General features: G+C 44.9%; 1 protein-coding gene across 1 annotated transcript; it reads left to right on the forward strand.

The window, feature by feature from the left end:
* The first annotated feature begins 2057 nt into the window (after positions 1–2057).
* LOC143289256 (serpin B6-like) lies at positions 2058–12833 on the forward strand. The gene is made up of 9 exons (XM_076598243.1): positions 2058–2161; positions 4112–4276; positions 5355–5642; positions 6300–6516; positions 7078–7235; positions 7672–7780; positions 8486–8708; positions 9335–9439; positions 10343–12833. The coding sequence occupies exons 1-9, from the start codon at positions 2101–2103 to the stop codon at positions 10517–10519; spliced, it is 1503 nt and encodes a 500-aa protein (XP_076454358.1). The 5' UTR covers positions 2058–2100; the 3' UTR covers positions 10520–12833.
* The last annotated feature ends 2167 nt before the right edge of the window (positions 12834–15000 follow it).

Here is a 15000-nt window from a genome sequence, read left to right on the forward strand (position 1 = left end):
ACTGAGGGGCGGCACACGAAATGGATAATGTCAGTCCTGCATTAGCTTACACATCGAATTTGATTTACCTGACTTAATCCTTAGGTCTCCTTGAGGAGCATAAGACCGCAACAGCACTTCAGTGGATTCTGGAATGAGCTGTCTTCTTCAACTGGGCCCATGTCCATCCGACTGCCTTCAATTCGTCCTCCGTGCAACCTCTCCTTCTCCCCAGGTTGGACATAGGGATAACACACTGTCCTGTTAAACACCATTTGTCACGGAAAGCAAACCCAGAGACCCAAACTGCGCTGACAGGAATGAAGAAAGACCAAGAAATGGAAGTATGATAGATGACAGCCGTACTCAGCTGGAAGCTGAGACCAGGAAAGTAGATTTCCAGGAATGAAAGAAAAGAAGATGAGAGTCGGATGCTGCAATGCACGCGCTGTGCACCAGACTGACACGTGCGGTGAAGGAGATGGGTGGATGCAACGTTGACATCATTGGCATCGGCTGGAATGTAACCACTGAGCACCACGTCATCAAGGTGACACAGGTGGTGAGGGAGAAGGGTGGGCACAACACTGACATCATTGGCATCGGCAACACATTATACAGAGGAGCAGAGATGAAACTAACGCCTGAACATACACCACAGCCACCGTGGCGAAGTGGTAAGTGTCACAGACTGACGGCTGGGAAGACGTAGCTTGGATCATTATCCACCAGGGGCAGGGAATTTATGAACCGTTGCTGGCTCCTACTCACAGCTGAGTGTGCTATGGGCTCTCATATGGGAAGACTGGGACAGCACAGTCGAGGGTTAACTGCTTCACGTGTGTGTCTTTGAGAGTGTTGCTCCAATGTCCTGAAAAACACTGCAGGTGCCTGTATTTCTCGAGCCTGATTGACGCTGGGATACATCATGAGAGTTTTCAGTTTCAGTATGTCAAAGCGTGCAGACTGATCCATATACGCTACATCACATCTGCTGTTAGAATGAAGCAAGCAGATACCTGACCTTTGAATAAACCCAACACGCTGTACAGGCCTTGAGAGACTACCCTATAGGTTTGTGTAAAACATTGACATAGACTGGATTGAAAAAATGGAAAAGGAAGCTTAGAGCCTTGTCACGTAGTGCCAAACCTAAACGGACCCGAGAAGTAGCATCGTTATAATTCCCATCACCATTTATCATCAAAAATAGAACGTCCCAAATTTTGTGGCCTGTCATGCCCTGCTCCCACTGTGCCGGGAAGACGCTCACTCAGTCTGGCTCTGCGATTATTGTAGTCAGTCGGTGACTTCAGCTGTCTTGTGAATGTTGAATCAGAAAAGACACTTCTGAACTCTACCGCACTGACCCAGCTGCAGTGCAGGGTCTCCTCTGGTGTGTAGCCACCAGCCAATCTAAACTAGGTCGCCTCACTTTGGGCTGCCAGTGCTGGGACTGCAGCAGACGATTATGGGTGTGGCTGTGTACGGAGAACTGAGGATGAGTAGTGTGAGTGTGATGCCACTCGCATGGATGATGAGACAGCAGAAAATCCCAAAGCAACACCAAAAAATGAATATACAAACTAACAAATTTGATACTACTATCTCACACGACAGCTCTACGTTCTCAAAATTCTATGTGCATATCACACAAAAAGCTATCAGCTACTTAATTATTTGTGCTAATGATAATCATATTGAAATTCTATGCGTGCTTACCTCCCGTTTATCATCGGGGAACTTGATGTGTTTGAAAAAAAAAACCCACAAAAGCACATAAAGAAACAAATACTGGCACAGGCAATATAAATGCATATGGACAAAAACCCACGGACAAATGCAGATAGATAGATAGATAGATAGACAGATAGATGGATATATAGATAGATAGATAGATAGAAGCGGATATATCCGATATAGATATCAAACATGAGCACAGAACATTTACCTCCAAACAATAACGAATCATTATGATTTCCTCTCTGACGAATCCAAGATACACTTACAACCGAGCGCCTGTGGGACACTGATGCTCATCATTATGTAAATAAGGTCACATGATCACCAGTCTATAGGATGAGGTGAAGGCTGGATTCCTGACTGGTCACACTCGGCAAGATGGCCAAGTTGCTCGGACCTTTCACTCTGATCTGCCTGAGTACTCTGCTTCTGTTTGCCGGTAGGTATTTTCTTGTTATTTTTCTGTTTGAATTGTTTATTTGTCGCTTTGTTTATTTCTCCTCAGTCATTTTCTCTCCTTATATACATATATGTATTTTTTAATTATTTTTTAAATTTTATTTTATCTTTTTCTTTAATTTTGATCTTGTATCTATCTTCCTTTCTTTCTCATTTTTCTCCTTGTTTCTCTCTTGTTTCCTTGGTTTTTTCTTCTTCTTTATCTGGCTATTCATTTCCTTCTTTCTTCCATCATCATCATCGTCATCATCATCATCGTCATAATTACCTCTTTCTTCTTCTTCTTCTTTAATCCTGTGCTTCATCTACATGATCACTCTTTTCGTGGTTTATGCATGTTTTTCTTCCCCATAATTTTGTTTCGTTTTAAATAATTTCCTTCTTTCTTAATTCCTTGTATCTTTAGTTGTTTATTATATCTTTATGTTTCCTTTCTTTCTTTCTTTCTTTCTTTCTTTCTGTCTTTCTTCTGTTCTTCCTCCTTCAGCTCCTCTCTCAAATATTGTGTTTAATTTGCTTTGTTTAATTATTCAACTATTTAATTTCGAATGATTTCACTGAGTTAGCGTTGGTTTTCTAGTTTAAACTCTTTCCTTCCTTCTGCTAACTTGCACCGGAGCGTTTTGGTGTTGTTTTTTTTTTCACGTGTCCAGTATTCTTTGTCATGTAGGATTCACAGCCACACTGATTAATCATGTACGGACTTACTTATCGTGATTCGTTCATCCTCGTTTCTATATATTATCTATTCGAGAAACTACTTCTTTTCCTTATTGACTAATGATGTTCACTTCACTAATGATGAAATATTTCATTTGATTTTATAAACAAGAGAGGCAAGGCCTTCAAGACTCACTTGTGATAAATTAAGTCCCCTAGCATTGATTACAGAGTAATTTCCTTTTTTTACTATCTGCACCAAAACGTTTGCAAAATAAATAAAAATTCCATGCTTAGCAAAAGAAGTTCCTGTTTGAACAAAAAATGATAATAATGACTCCTCTTGTTGTTGTGTCAGAATAAGAGGTCAAAGTGCCAAGTTTAGAGAACACAAAAATATAAATATAACAGTAAATGCAGTTTGCATATAATTAGGCTTCTTTTTTAAAAATTTTTTGTGCCCATCCCAGAGGTGCAATATTGTTTTAAACACGATGACTGGAAAGAACTGAATTTTTCCTATTTCTATGCCAAATTTGGTGTCAACTGACAAAGTATTTGCAGAGAAAATGTCAATGTTAAAGTTTACCACGGACACACAGACACACAGACACACACACACACGCACACACACACACACAACCGAACACCGGGTTAAAACATAGACTCACTTTGTTTACACAAGTGAGTCAAAAATGTTCCCATCCTCCCCCAACACCCCACCCTCATCTCCAATCCCGAAACCCGAAACCCGATTCTACATAGAAATCCAGCCTTTCTTCTACATCTCTCTCCATGTATTGAGTCGTCGATCGCAGATTCGTATTTTTAAAAGACTAGAGTATTTACCCATCCCCCTCTCCTCCCCTCCCCTACCCAATTAGATGGTCCCTCCCCTTCCCAGTTAGATGGTCCCTGTGCGAGTATTTCAGATGAGAGAGAGACCGAGGCCCCATGTGCAGTACTTATTTGGCGCATGTAAAAGATCCCAGGTTGTTCATAACAAAACAATGCAGCAGTCTACTTTCACAGAAAAACAAATACGTACCTACAGACAGAAACGAAGACTGGCGGCATCAGGTTATGGCGACGCGAATCCACCAACGGAACGCTGCCCGAAAATCACACAGAGAAATTTGATCCATGCTGTGACTGTGTGAAGAGTAAGAACAACATTTACATGTGTATGCATATGAGCATAAATAAACAGAAACCCGTTCTTAAGTATATCACTATAAACGTCTCACACTTATCATCTCCCCACCCACAGTGACCCTGGTTCTCGCTGGCGACGACAATGCACGTGACGAAGATGATGACGTGGCACTCGCCAGAGGCCTGCACCGTCGCAGCCTTGGAAGTGTCCGTATGAGAGGGAAGACAGGACTCCGAGAAGACGAAATGGACAGATTCAGGCGACAAATTGGAGAAAGTGGTAAGTGGGAAATCCGAAGACGGGATGGAGGAGGTAAACATCCTTTCCCTAGATAAAGTAAAATAAATAAATAAAAGATACACAGACAGCGTTGCATTGATTGATTGATAGCACCTGTCCTCGGTCGGAGACCAAGCTCTAAGCGCTTTACAAACACGCACGGGGTTATTTGCACAACAGGCTGCCTGCCTGGGTACAGCCGACTGACATTCAATCAGATTTCAGGTACGCACACACGCACTCAGACACACATGAAACACTTTACATGTATGACCTTTTTTAATTTTATTATTATTTACCCGCCACATAGGCAGCCATACTCTGTTTTCGGGGACATGCATGCTGGATATATTCTTATTTCCATAACCCACCGAACGCTGACATAGATTACATGATCTTTAACGTGCGTATTTGATCTTCTGCGTGCGTATACACACGAAGGGGGTTCAGGCAGTAACAGGTCTGCACACATGTTCACCTGGGAGATCGGAAAAATCTCCATCCTTTATGCACCAGGCGCCGTCACCGAGATTCGAACCCGGGACCGTCAGATTGAAAGTCCAACGCTTAAACCATTCGGCTGTTGCGCCCGTCACGGCATGACACCAAACTGAGAAGAAGAGAAGGCGGGAAAGGGTCAGGCTTCGTTCCTGAATATAGGGAAAGAGAATGAATCTTTATACTGCCTGATAATTGTTTCCACACTCTTCATCCATCATTTTCAACAAACATGCTGTGAGGAGTCTATCAGGGCTTTCAGATGACAAGTCGGCATAGAAAGCTTCATTTTGTTTTGTTGTGCTCATATCTTGTGTTTCGTTTGCTGTTCTTTGTTGTTGTTCCTTCTGTTTGACTATGGCTCCTTTTTTTTTGTTTTTGTTTTTGTTTTTGTTTGTTTTTTTTGCTTGTTTTTTGGGGGTGGGGTGGGGTGCGGTGGGGGTGGGGTTGTTGTTGCAAACTATCTTTAAGTGAAATATCTGATGCTTTTGTTTCAATGATTCAACACATTGTACACAAAATATTTAATCTGTATGTTTTGTTTCAAATAATCTTCTGCTAATGCGCTCGGGACTACAAGTGGGAGGGCCAAACGTACCATGGCGATGGCCAAGACGAGCAAGAAGTCCTGGAAGAAGACCTGGAAGAAGACGAGGAAGAAGACCAGGACGTGGAAGAAGACCGGGACAAGGACGAGGCAGGGACAGGAACTCTCCGTTCAACCGACGTGACAGAAGACTGATTGGTCGGCTGACTGACGCCAGCGGGCAGTTCTCGCTCAACTTGTACGACGTCTTAAAGCAGGAAAACCCCGAAATGGTTTTCTCCCCCTACAGCATTCACAGCGCCCTCACCATGACTTACATGGGTAAGAGTCAGGGAATGCAGAGGCAGAGCATACTATTAGTGAAAAGATATTTTTACTTTAAAAAACACACATTGTGGGTTTGTGTGCTTCATATTCTCTTGGTTTAGGAGGTTAATTCGTTTTATGATTACAGTTAATATTTCTGATTTGGGCAGACAGGTAAAAGGGAGTGGTGTGTGGGTGTGGGGGAACAGCTGTGTGGGGACTCTTCTTATTCTTCTTCCTCATCCTCATCCTCTTTTCCCTGAACTCTGTGAAGAATGGTTAAAACGCCCGACTGCCAACACAGAGAGTCTGTGATGGTGTGGGTTCAAATCCCGCTCTCACCCTTTCTCCCAAGTTTGACTGGAAAATCAAATTGAGCGTTTAGTCTTTCAGATGAGACGATAAACTGAGGTCCCATATGCAGCACGCTCTTGGTGCACTGAAAAAGAACCCATGGCAATGAGAGTGTTGTCCTCTTGCAAAATTATGTAAAAAGAAATCCACTCTGATAGGTACACAAATACATAAGCATGCACTCAAGGCCTGACAAGCGCGTTCTATTGTGCTGCTGTCAGGCATTTGCCTAGCAGATGTGGTGTAGCGTATATGGATTTGTCCGAACGCAGTGACGCCTCCTTGAGAAATTGAAACTGAAACTCGTGAAATTCGTAGGTGCACGGAGACACACAGCCAAGCAGATGATGAAAGTGCTGGGCCTGAAACGTCTGAAGAGAAACAACAAAGCTCACAGGGCCTACGCCGCTCTGGTCAACAGCCTGACCAACTCGGGCAACGTGACACTGAACGTGGCCAACGCTGTCTACGTCAAACCCAACCTGCCCATTGAGGACTCTTTCAGATCGGGACTGCAGGATATGTACAGAGCAGCGTGAGTAGTTTTGGCTTTTTCGTTTGTTGAAGAGAGATTGGGAGTAGTCTTGTTTCGTGTATTAAGTAGGACCTGGAAAGGGAAGTATGAGGGAGGGTGAGATACTGGGACCAGGCTTGTACTGTCAGGAAAATATGTCCACATTGTTTTGCATGATCCTGCTGACAGAGAAACAGACAAACTGGAGGGAACAGATAATCCCTTTTTAAGGAGGGGAAAAACTCACGTGATTGAATTTTCTTCAGGTTTTATGAATAAACAGGGGTGAATACATAACCACCTTAACAAAGTGGAATCCTCACCTGTGTCAATTTTCTTCAGGTTTGATGAATAAACAGGAGTGAATACATAACCTTCTTGGTAGAGTGGAATATTCGCATGATTCAATTTTCAGCAGGTTTGGTGGATAAACTAGAGTGAATACATAACCACCTCAACAGAGTTAAATACTCACCTGTGTGAATTCTCTGCAGGTTTGATGAATAAACAGGAGGGACCACATAACCACCTCAACAGAGTTGATTACTTACCGTTGTGATCACCTGTGTAAATTCTCTACAGGTTTGATGAATTTGACTTCGATGCTGAGGGGGGGCCGGAGGCTCCCATTAACAGCTGGGTTGCCACGGAAACTGAAAACAAGATCCAGAATTTACTGCAACCGGGCACCATTGATGATCGGACAGCCATGATCCTTCTGAATGCCATTTATTTCAAAGGTACGTTCGTGTTCGAGGGGCCATTCGCTGCTGAGAAGACTCGTCATTCGTTTGGTTTGGAGGTGTAAATGTGCTGTTATGGGTGGCTAACTGATGCATGTGTGACCCCCTCTCTCTCTGTCTGTCTGTCTGTCTCTCCATTGTTCAGGGCAGGGACTGGATGTTAATAATTTTTTTTAAGATATAGAAAAAAAGGAACAACAACAACTACAAAAACACAAAAAAGCACATCAGTGCTTATCTGTTATTCTCTTCTCGAAAATAAAGAATGTTGCTTTTTCTTGTCTTCTCTCTCTCTCTCTCTCTCTCTCTCTCTCTCTCTCTCTCTCTCTCTCTCTCTCTCCTCCTCCTCCTCCTCCTCCTCCTCCTCCTCCTCCTTCTCGTTGTTCTGATAGATTAATTCTTTTTTGTGTGTGCGTGTTTATTTGTTCTTTAGGTGGATGGAAGGAGAAGTTTGACGCACAGTCCACTTCAGACCAGCCGTTCTACAGGGATGATGGAACAACCACAACCGTGCAAATGATGACTCGTACTGGAGACTACAAGTAACGTTAATACAATAAGATCAGCACACTTTAGTCAGTCTGGGTCTTTTAAATAAGACAAAACAACACGAGTTATGGGCAGCAGTGTTAGCGCCTTTCTCTTATCTGAAACACTGAAAGTTACTGTGACGTGTTTATTGCTTAATCTTTATGGTCACTGCTTCGTTAAAGTATGGCTTTTTGTTGTTGTTTTTTTAATACATTTACACACACACACACACACACACACACACACACACATATATATATATATATATATATTGTTATTTACTTACTGGTTTCGTGTGTGATTCTTAGCTACTTGAAAACATGACACAGTATTTGATCGTGTAGAATCCTGTTTCAGTATTGAAGTATTCATTTCAACGAACATTGATGTAATGTTTTTTGTTTGTTTTTCGCCCTTTGACTTATCCTCTAATTTCTGACTATGTATTATGTCCGTGATTTCGCTATTGTAATTGGAATTTGAAATATGTCTGTCCAAAGACATTAATTACAGATGCTATTTTCAATATTTTGTAATAATCTGGTAATGCAAAGATATGTTTAAAAGATTAAACAACAACAACAACAAATAGCTGTATTCAGTAATTTACACAAAATGTACGGCATTCACAGTTATCACTTTTATAGTGCAATCAATCTTTTGCAGTTAACTTGAGATCTGCATGTCAGTATTAAGTTGGATTTCCTCCCTTTTAGCTACACCCATGCAGACGACATGTCAGCTCACATTGTGGAACTGCCTTACCAAGATGGCCGCTTCTCCATGATCGTCATCCTGCCGATGACGCGGAACACTCTGGGTGACGTAGAAAGGAGGCTGACTTTCCAGGCGCTCAACAACCACCTGCGGAACATGAGGACTGTGAACGTGCAGCTTGGTCTGCCCAAGTTCACGTCTGAGAGCAAGTTCAGCTTGAAGGTCAGTGTGTGTGTGTATGGAGGGGGGGAGGGGGCGGGAGGAGTGTGGGGGGTGATGGTGGGTGAATGGGAAGTTTCGTGTGTATATGACGATAAAGTTGTATTGTTGTGACTTGCATTGATCCTCATTGTGTCAGGCGCAAAAGCCGTGTAATTAGACTGTTGGGGTTTTATCCCGTGGGTCTATAAAGTCCTTGAGTCGAATGTTTGCTGCAGTGGTTGGACATTTTTTTAAATAGAGATTTCTTTCCTGTCCTGATTGTCAGCATACGTTTAGGTTTGCTTTAAAGCCTTTACAGACTGTGTGTGGAGCAGAAGATGAAATAAGTTGCAAGCAAAAGACGAACTAGTTTACACACAACAAAGATTCCATTGTCCAAGTCAGTGTTCACTGAGTTATGGAAATATGAAAATACCAGCATATAGTTGCCCCCAAAACGGAGTTTGGCTGCCTAAATGGTGATGTAAAATACCAATCGTGTAAACGAGTAAAGATGGGAACTAGAACCAACAAACACTTGATTAAGAAGCTCCATCTTGATAATTTCATCATCTTGATCTCATCGAGTATATTGAGAAAAACAAACAGACAAACAGAGGCAAAGTGGGTGTGTTCCCCTTTTTCAGGAGACACTGAGGTCCATGAGGATGACGCTACCTTTCACTACTCGAGCCGACTTCAGCGGGATCTGCACCGCGGAAAACCTGTACATTTCCGATGTCATTCACCAGGTGAGACAACGGGGAACCACCTCCTATGACACGGTAGCGTAGAATTGACAGAAACAAGAACAGTAACTTGTATTCAGACAAAGAAAAGGAAGCATAAAATAAAACAGCAGCGTCTTGCAGTTGTCTGCCTTTGTCTGAGGATAAGTCATATAATTGTTTTTTCAGTGTTGGTGTTGTCTTTCCGGTCAGTGGGTTGTGCATAGGGTATTCAGACTGTGACGTAGTTTGCTGTGTGTAGTGCTGTGTGATGTATTGCTGTGTGTAGTGCTGTGTGGTGTACAGGGTGGTTGTTGTGCTGCGCGCTGTGATGTGGTGCTGTGTCGTGCAGTGCTGTGCGGCGTTTTTCTGTTATATTGCATCATGTTATGCCATCGTCAGCGCTGTGGTTGTGCTGGGTTTTATTTTCAATCTTTTTTTTTCTTTTTTCTTTTCTTTTTTTTTCGTCCATTGCTGTGCAACGCACTCCTTCATATGTTATACTACACTGTGCTGTGCTGTGCTGTGTTATGTTGTGCTGTGCTGTGCTGTGCTGTGCTGTGCTGTGCTGTGCTGTGCTGTGTTGCATTGTTCTGTTCCGGGTTAGAATCCTGGTCTCGCCCTTGTCCCTCAAGCCGTGTGAATGGAAAATCAAACTGAGCGTCTAGTCATTCAGATGAAACGATAAATCGAGGTCCCGTGCACAGCACGCACTCGGTTCTGAAAAAAAAACAACACCTGTGGCAACGACAGTGTTGTCCTCTGCCAAATTTCTGCAGAAGAAATCCACTCTAACAGGCATACACACACACACACACACACACACACACACACACACACACACACACACACACACACACACACACCTGAATGATTAACTATATTAACATAATCACTGACTACAGCAGTCCTTCTTTCTGGGTCCAGGCGGTGATTGAGGTGTCTGAGGAAGGAACGGAGGCTGCAGCATCCACTGCAGTCATCATGGTTCTGTCCGCCTCTCTCCCTGTGGAGGTCAGGGCCGACCACCCCTTCATGTACGCCGTGCGAGACAACCTCAGCGGGGCCTGGCTCTTCATGGGAAAGTACTCCGCTCAGGAGTGAAGGGCCACAGCCTGGATTGGTCCCACGATTTTAGCGCATGATGATTTTGTTAGATAATATTTTTTAATCAGTTAATATATAGTCCTTGAGGTGCATGCTTCTCTTCTTCTCGCTCATCAGATGGACGCCCCAGTCTCCGCGATGAATGCAGCTGTACACTGCAGGTCCTCCACACAGCTGTAGAGTTTCCAGGTCACTGGAGTTGGGTCTGGCCAGTACCTCTTCCTGAGCACCTCATGGAGGGGACGGGACTGCAGCAGGTGGTCTGTTGTCTGGCTGTCAGTCCCACAGGGGCACTGTGCTGAGTTACCAATGCGGAATTCAGTGTGTAAGTGGTGGTTTAGGCTGTTGTGGCCTGTCCTGAGTCTGAACACTGACACCTGTTCTTGCCTAGTCAGCGGGTAGTTGGGGGTCTTTCCTTTTGTGGTGTGAATGCTTTTGTATCAACTTTTGCTGCTGCTTGGCCTTGATGATGGTCTTTACTTCTGAGTAGCTGGTGAACCTATCCATCTGCTCGTTTATAGTGCCTTCCTTTGCGAGGGAGTCAGCAGTCTTATTGCCCAGCACATTGCAGTGTGAAGGAATCCATTGTAGGGCGACAGCATGGTTCCTGCAGAGGGAGGCAAGAGTGGAATGTACATCATCTTGAGCGCTGTTTTTTTTTGTTCATTCTTGAGTCAGCGTCTCACACTGGGATATACACTGGTTCAGGTCTTCACAGCTTGACAGGAGTGTACTTCGTTGAACTATGAGAAGAGACTGCATTGGCATCCGCTTGTGTGTGACGCTACATTGGTTTGTCTTGTCTTCCTGTTCATCCCTTTCCTCCTCCACCACCACCACCACCACCACCTCCTCCTCCTCGTTCTCCGTCTCCTTCTTCTTCTTGCTCTTGTTGTTACGGTTATTGTTGTTGTTCTCTTCTTCTTCTTCAGTCCTGTGTCTGAAATCCTGTCGTAGGCGACCACCATGCGGAAGGGAGGGACAGGGGGTACTTGAAGGGTGTAGGGGTCCTGACTGGCCATCCGGAGAGGTGGGGGTACGGGAAGGGTGTGGGGGTCCTCTCTGGCCATCTGGAGAGGTGGGGGTACGGGAAGGGTGTGGGGGTCCTCTCTGGCCATCCGGAGAGGTGGGGGTACGGGAAGGGTGTGGGGGTCCTCTCTGGCCATCTGGAGAGATGGGGGTCGGGTGAGGGGGTGGGATAAGTCTTGTTAATTGAATGCCACTGACTTTTTTTTTTTTTTTTTCTTTTTTTACTCACAAGTAGAATGTGATAGCGAACGAAAATATGGACACAATGACTGTGACATTCAAACGATTTATGACAGCTGAAGAAGCACGATACGTGAAGGAAATTTAAAAAAATGTAGATAAATGTTTTCGGTATCTTTTACTGGCTTGGCCGTCCTGTTCCAAGTGTTCACTTCCACCCGAAAGACAATGACGCGAAAAGGTTACCATCCGATATGCTGACCATCTCTGGGGATACCGTTTAGGAATGTAAGCATTCAACAAGTGTGAGCCATCTCGGTCCCTCAAAACTAGATCAAGCTATTTTGTATTTTTATCTGCTTGAGACGAAACAATGGTCTGCAAAATATTTTCAATACGGCTGCGCTGATACAGCACAAAGCTTGGAAAAGCTGTCGATTTATCAGTAAACTGTGTCTCTTGCAGCCGATGACCCCCATCTGAAGATGTTTTAAAATTATATATATGACGCGATTGAAAACTGGGCTTTTAGCTTACTGTCCAAGCGTTTTGTCCTTGAAAGGTTTGAGGGAACTATTCTGGGTCCAAGACAGGGAATGTGTGATCGTGACGCGACAATACAGTACACGAGTGACGAACAACACTGATTGGAAACCACCCATTGAACAAACGTTTTAGATGTTTGTATGTTCTCTGTTTTCCTGTCGATGCATCTTACCTTTGGTCCAATAAAGTTTGTATCTAACTCTCTGCTTCCCACTCCCTACCTCTCCCTCCCCCTTCCTCCCGTCTCTTTCTGTCTCTCTCGCTCTCTCTCTATCTCTCCGACCCCCCACACCCCCCACCCCCCGACCCCTGACCACACCAGACCCTGCCCCCCTCCTCCCCAACACCCCCCCTCTTCCCATGTGTTTGTATAATGGCCTCAGGCCGATGTACAATAAACCACTTGTCTTGTATTATCTCTCTCTCTCTCTCTCTCTCTCTCTCTCTCTCCCACGCATACCAATGAATGTAATCATGTGTTAATGGAAGTCCTCTGTTGTTCACACCATTGCTTGTTAAAACATATAGCTGTATATATATATATATATTTTTTTTTTTTAAAGAAATCCGTCATTAAAATATTATCAACGAGCAGAATGAATGTCGATGTGTTCCGATTTCCATTGTCAGCACAAAATGAGCGTGCGTGCACGAGTCTGAGAAGGAGAGGGAACAGAGGATGTGGGGGTGAGGGGAAGGGTGCGAAACGATGCTGGCGAGGGAGAGGGAGAGGGGAGCAGAGAATCAAAGAGAAGTGTGGATAGAGAGACAGGGAGGCAAGGAGATGGACGGGAGAGAGGGTTGACAAAGAGAGGGGCTGTGAGAGAGAGAGAGAGAGAGGGTGGGTAAATGTGGAGGGAGAAATGGAGAGAGAGTGTGGTGAGAGAGAGCCAGCCAGGCGGACGGACAGACGGAATATGACGTGTGTGTGTGTGTGTGTGTGTGTGTGTGTGTGTGTGTGTGCGCGCGTGCATGTATGTGTGCGTGCACGCGCGTGTGTGTGTATGTGCGTTGTGTGTGTGTGTGTGTGTGTGTGCGCGGTGTGTGTGTGTGTGTGTGTATGTGCGGTGTGTGTGTGTGTGTGTTGTTGTTGTTGTTGTTGTTGTTGTTCAGCGACCTACATTCAGTGTCTCCATGATCAATCTTGCTGACGCCCATCAAGCAGACCTAGGCGAGCAGAGGTCAACCATTTTGTCGGGCTTGTCACGGCGAGGCTGAACACAGAGGAGCATTATTCATTCGCTTGGCGAGACATTTAAAGCCCCTTACGCACCGTCCGTCAAAGCGTCAGTTCTGCAGGCGCGGAGCGTCGGCTCCAAGTTACTACGGGTTTCGCCCCCACGAAAATAACGTGCTTAATTAAGAGAACGTCGACTGCTTGTCTATCTGAGCGAAAAAAAGAAAGAAAATGAGGCAGAAAATAAGTGATGAAGAACACTAAGAAACTGACTTGTGTAAACTCACCGCGCGCTCCGCTCTAAAAACGGACGCCTCGACAGACACCGTGTGCGGCAGCCTTAAGCACGAGACGTCCCTTCGGAATTTGATATAAACGGTGGCTTTCATAAGAGGAGGAAATGCCGCTGTCCAGGGCAGGATGGAAACAGGAACAGCACGCACCGTGTAAATAGTTAATCAGCAGGAATCCACCGTCCTACAGGATGCAGAAGATGGGACAGAGAAGGACATTCATACCATGCATGACAGAGTGGTTTTTCAAACAACGGTACAGTGTGGTATGGGTCCCCGATAGCCCACGTGCATCGAGCAGATTGGGACATTCTCCATTCGGTTGGGTGTGTGTGTGTGTGTGTGTGTGTGTGTGTGTGTGCGTGCACACGTGTGTGTGTGTGTGTGTGTGTGTGTGTGTGTGTGTGTGTGTGTGTGTGCACGTGTGTGTGTGTGTGTGTGTGTGTGTGTGTGTGTGTGCGTGCACACAACGTGACGTGCGTGTGTGTGTGTGTGTGTGTGTGTGTGTGTGTGTGTGTGTGTGTGTGTGTGTGTGTGTGTGTGTGTGTGTGTGCACGTGTGTGTGTGTGTCTGTGCCTGTGTGTCGAACAGACGGGATATTGTCACTCGGTTACTCCACTGACCACCTCTCGCGGTTAGGGGTGTAGTGTATGCGCGCGCGCGCGCGCCTTGTGTGCGTGTGTATGTGTGTGTGTGTGTGTCTGTCTGTGTGTATGTGTCATTGTGTGTGTGTGTGCGCGCGCGTATGTATGTGTGCGTGTGTGTTTGTATGTGCGTGCATGTGTGTGTGTTTGTGCATACGTTTATGTATGTCTGTGCGTCTGTGCATGAGTGCATGCGTGCGTGCGTGCGCGCATGTGTGTGTGTGGTCAGTTATACACGAAATGGTGTTGGAATTAGGTTTTGCCTATACAGGCCTACAGCAGCAGTTTACGGCCCTGTGTTCCTGTGGAACTCGGCTCGACTTGTATTCATCACAGACTGGTATAAGCTTACAGTTGTGCCAACAGCAAAGTGAGTTATGATCAATGCCATGGTATCTACACTGCAATCGGAGTTCATTTTTGTGAAGGACAACGACTCTCAAACTTGGAGGCAAGACTTCTTCTTCTTCTTCTGCGTTCGTGGGCTGCAGCTCCCACGTTCACCAGTATAAACGCGAGTGGGCTTTTACGTGTATGACCGCTTTTTTAAACCGCCATGTAGGCAGCCATACTCCGCTTTCGGGGGTGTGCATGCTGGGTATGTTCTTG

Source organism: Babylonia areolata, chromosome 13 (assembly GCF_041734735.1).
Source record: "Babylonia areolata isolate BAREFJ2019XMU chromosome 13, ASM4173473v1, whole genome shotgun sequence".
Lineage (NCBI taxonomy): Eukaryota > Metazoa > Mollusca > Gastropoda > Neogastropoda > Buccinidae > Babylonia > Babylonia areolata.